The 4,057-nt window shown below is 35.6% G+C and overlaps 1 protein-coding gene across 1 annotated transcript; it reads right to left on the bottom strand.

Moving 5' to 3' along the window:
* Window positions 1–456: 456 nt before the first annotated feature.
* LOC143729619 (trace amine-associated receptor 1-like) lies at window positions 457–1,467 on the bottom strand. Its single transcript, XM_077220952.1, has one exon. The coding sequence runs from the start codon at window positions 1,465–1,467 to the stop codon at window positions 457–459; it is 1,011 nt and encodes a 336-aa protein (XP_077077067.1).
* Window positions 1,468–4,057: the final 2,590 nt, after the last annotated feature.

Here is a 4,057-nt window from a genome sequence, read left to right on the forward strand (position 1 = left end):
GAGTGAAACCAACTTAGAGCAGTTCCACTGATGCCGACAACTTTCTCTAGATGAGAAAGCAGGACATCATGGTCAGCAGTATCGAATGCAGCTCTTAAATCCAAAAGCACCAGTACAACAGAGTCACCTGAGTCAGTAGCCATTAAAACATCATTTAAAACTTTTACAAATGCTGTCTCTGTAGAGTAACAAGTGATGTTGAAAGTGTGTTTATGGAGGGGAGAGGTTTTAAAGCACTGACCGTGCATTTCTCACAAAGTTAAACTTTATTAGATTTTAATTCAAAAGGATCCATTAGATGGAAAAAAATCCACACCGGTGTATTTTACAGGATTCTTAATACACAGATTTGTTTTGCACTTCCTTAAGTATGAAGGTTCAGTTAAGAAATTGCATTATGTACCAATCAGAAGATAAGATATCAAGAAATTAATTTGCATATAATCTGTTTCATTATTACAACAGCATTGTTCTTGAAGAATCAGTCTGAAATACTCCTTTGGATAGAATAATTCTGAATGCATGTCTGAACCAGCTGTAAAAGAAGGCGTACACTATGGGATTACATGTAGAATTATAGTAGCCGACCCACAGGAACAAGTCAAACAACAGTGGAGGTACAGAATACCCAATGAAGGGGTCTATAAGATTACAAAGAAAAAAGGGAATCCAGAAAGTCAGAAACACCCCTATGATGATGGCTAAAGTTTTAGTGGCTTTTCCTTCTTTTTTTAATTCAGAATTCACACTCTGAATGGCCTGCACCTGCCTTATAGCCACATGTAAGATTTTTAGATACATGCAGAGCATGACAAAAGCGGGAACGTAAAAACAGGTCAATGACATTATAGTCGCTGCCTCTCTGCTATGAAACAATATGCAACTTCCATCACATTTAACGTTCTCATAGTAAAAATCTTCAATGCCAAGAATATTAAGCTTCATGAAGACCATGCCAAATCCCAGAGCAGCTGAAACAGACCAGCTGATAATAATCATAACTATTGTGGTCATTGATGTCATTTTACTGTGATATTGAAAGGGATGACATATGGCATAATATCTGTCTAAAGAAATGATACAGAGGTTTAAAATTGATGTAGTGCACAAAGTCACATCAAGGCTGCTATGTATTTTACAGAACAAATCTCCCAGATACCAGCACGTCTCGATGGAGCGCAGCATGCTGGGAGGCATCACAACTCCTCCTACGAGCAGATCGGCCACGGCCAGTGACAGGATGAGGTAGTTAGTTGGTGTGTGAAGCTGCTTGAAATGAATGACCGTTATGATCACCAACAGGTTTCCTATGATTGTGACAATCGAAGAGACACTAAAAAGGATGTAGAGTAATATTCGAGTTTCCAAAGGATAGAAAATCTTCGGACAAGATGTGTTACTAATCTCATAACAAAGAAAAGTCTTTTCCAATATTCCATTTTGGCTGATGTTGATTTGTGCATCCATTTACACAATTCACTGGAGGTTCCCTGTTTGAAACAAGGGAGTGAAGTCAATTCTAGTCTTCAAAAATGCAGCTTCGTTTATGCATCTCTATGAATGAATTACATGTTAAAACTCAATGGATTTTAAATGCAATACTTAACTTGACCATATAGCAGATTAAATCTGATCTGAAGTTTTATTTTTGAACAATATTCCAAGCATGTTCATCTACATGGAAATTTGTTTCACAGACTCTCATCCATGTTCTTACCTTTCCTTCCTTCTACAATGAACCAAAGCTAAAGAGAGTGCACATATATACAGTACTGTAGCACAAGAGTTTCATAATAACCTCCCTCCTTTCGAATCACAACATTTGAGTTTCCAAGGTAACTCAGTCTTCCCAAATGTCTACAAAAAAGTGCAACAAGGCCCTGAAACTGCATCTCAACAATGGCTGAATTTGGAATAATATAAGACTAATAGGGACAAAACCTACATTTCAAAACATAACCCAAATAACATTCCAAAACAAACACCCAAATAGTACAACAACATCGACAAAAAATACTAAACAATTTTTTCCTAATATGTGATGTGGTGAACATGTGTTTAAAAAATATGGTTAACAAATGATTAATATTAAATGATAATTGAATGCCAAACTTTAAAACATGGCTTCTCTAAGGGCTCCAATGATGTCACTTTCTCTTGATCATATGATTTAAAGTGGTAATTCACTATTATTTTGAGGCCAATAAATGGTGTGGTGAGGTCACTGATCAGCAGTTTCTGAAATACTCAGATCAGCTCGTATGTCACAGACAACAATGCCATGTTCAAAGTCACTTTTATCACCTTTCTTCCTCATTCTAATGCTCAGCTTGAACTTCAGCAGATCGTCTTGACCAAGTCTACATGCCTAAATGCAATTTAAGTTGCTGCCATGTGATTGGCTGATTCGATATTTGTGTTAATGAGGAGTTGAACAGGTGTTCAACAAATTTCCCACTTCTGAAGTTATGATAACGAGCTTGTTAACCTTCAAGGCCACTTTTGAAAAATCCCCAGAAATGGCATACCCAAACTTAAACAGATACAGTTCATGAACCCTTTGCACTAAAAGCACAAGTATGATCTCATTTGAAAGCTGACACCTAGTAGTTTATTGTAAATGTAGAAATAATTATTGTCATAATGAAAAAAAAAATGTTTAAATAGCTTCAAAGTTTTGTAAAGTTATTAGAAATTTACTTTTATGAAACATCTTCATAAAAATAAAATTGAAGTTGGCCCTGGAGCAATCTAGAAATGCACTGCAGCTAAAGCCAAATGTGTGACCATTTTATATTTAAAATGTGAAAATGATAAGTCTAAAACTCTGTATTTAGTTAAATGTTTTTCAAGATCATGTCAAATTACTTTATTTTGATTAGACTCTAAAATGCAAACTGATGTTTACTCATCTTCTGAGTCATCTAATCAGTCTATTGTCTCTATTATTTTGTGGTGCAAACGAGCCCCATTCAGAGTCAGTCTCTCCTTGCACACATTTACACCTCTCCAGACTGGTTATGGCTCTAAATATGCATTTCTTTTGTCTGCATTATAGCTACTAACGACTGGCTATTCACAGGCTATTCAAAGGGTTTCAAACCCTAATTTCTTTTATCAATGTTCTCACTAAATATTTGAAACTGGTATCAAATGCACTGAAACATTTCAGTAAGCATTCCTATTTAGAAAAAAATCATAAAACAATAACTGCTGGTGGCAGGTGCACCTGGGCTAGCTAGCATGTTAGCTTAGCACACCATCAATACACGACCATTTATGAGATTGAAACCATGTTTGTGCTCCAAACTTACTTTATAACGCAAGTCGAGTGTTTTAAATAATCTTCTGTGATCTAATTTGGCTTCAGATAAAAAAAAAATCCGACAGAAAATTTATTATTTATAGTGTTCTGCACGATGATGAAATCTATATCGATTAGCATTGCATTATAAATATAATCTATTATTATGAAATACCTGGCATGGCTTGAAGAACACAGGTAACTCAAATATCATTGCAATCATGTTTATTGTCTTCAAAACATCTTTATCTGCATGTTACAGCGATCTCTGTCAGCTACTTTCTGTATCAGTGACGTCCTGGAATGTCACATGACTATGGGTCTTCTTCATGATCCATATATGGACTGTTATTGTGCATATAGCGCCCTCAGGCTATTGGTATGAATTGAAAACACAGCACATCTCAGTAAGAAGCGATCATAATGATTACATCGACGCATTTGGGTATAAATTCAACAAATATTATTCCTGTCTATAGAAATATGATGTGAATCTATGAGAATATATCAATATTTCTCCAAGTCTGCACATTTTTGAGCTAAAGCCCTGAGGGACGATGTTTTGCGAATCGCTGTCATGACGACAGCTTGGAGTGTTTTTTATGAATGGACCAGCTGACGCTCATAATTCATATTAAAGGTATCGACTCATTTTTCCATTTCATAACTCCTGACCCAAATTAAGACATAACTGTCACTATAAGTTTCTCAGAATACAATAGTGGTCAAATACTGAATCTTGAGTATTATATC

This window comes from Siphateles boraxobius, unplaced genomic scaffold, assembly GCF_051911475.1.
Source record: "Siphateles boraxobius isolate OS27281-9 unplaced genomic scaffold, OSU_SipBor_1 8, whole genome shotgun sequence".
Taxonomy (NCBI): Eukaryota; Metazoa; Chordata; class Actinopteri; order Cypriniformes; family Leuciscidae; genus Siphateles; species Siphateles boraxobius.

Coding starts and splice junctions, on each gene's coding strand:
- LOC143729619 (XM_077220952.1), bottom strand. CDS start 1,467: ATGGATGCACAAATCAACATCAGCCAAAATGGAATATTGGAAAAGACT.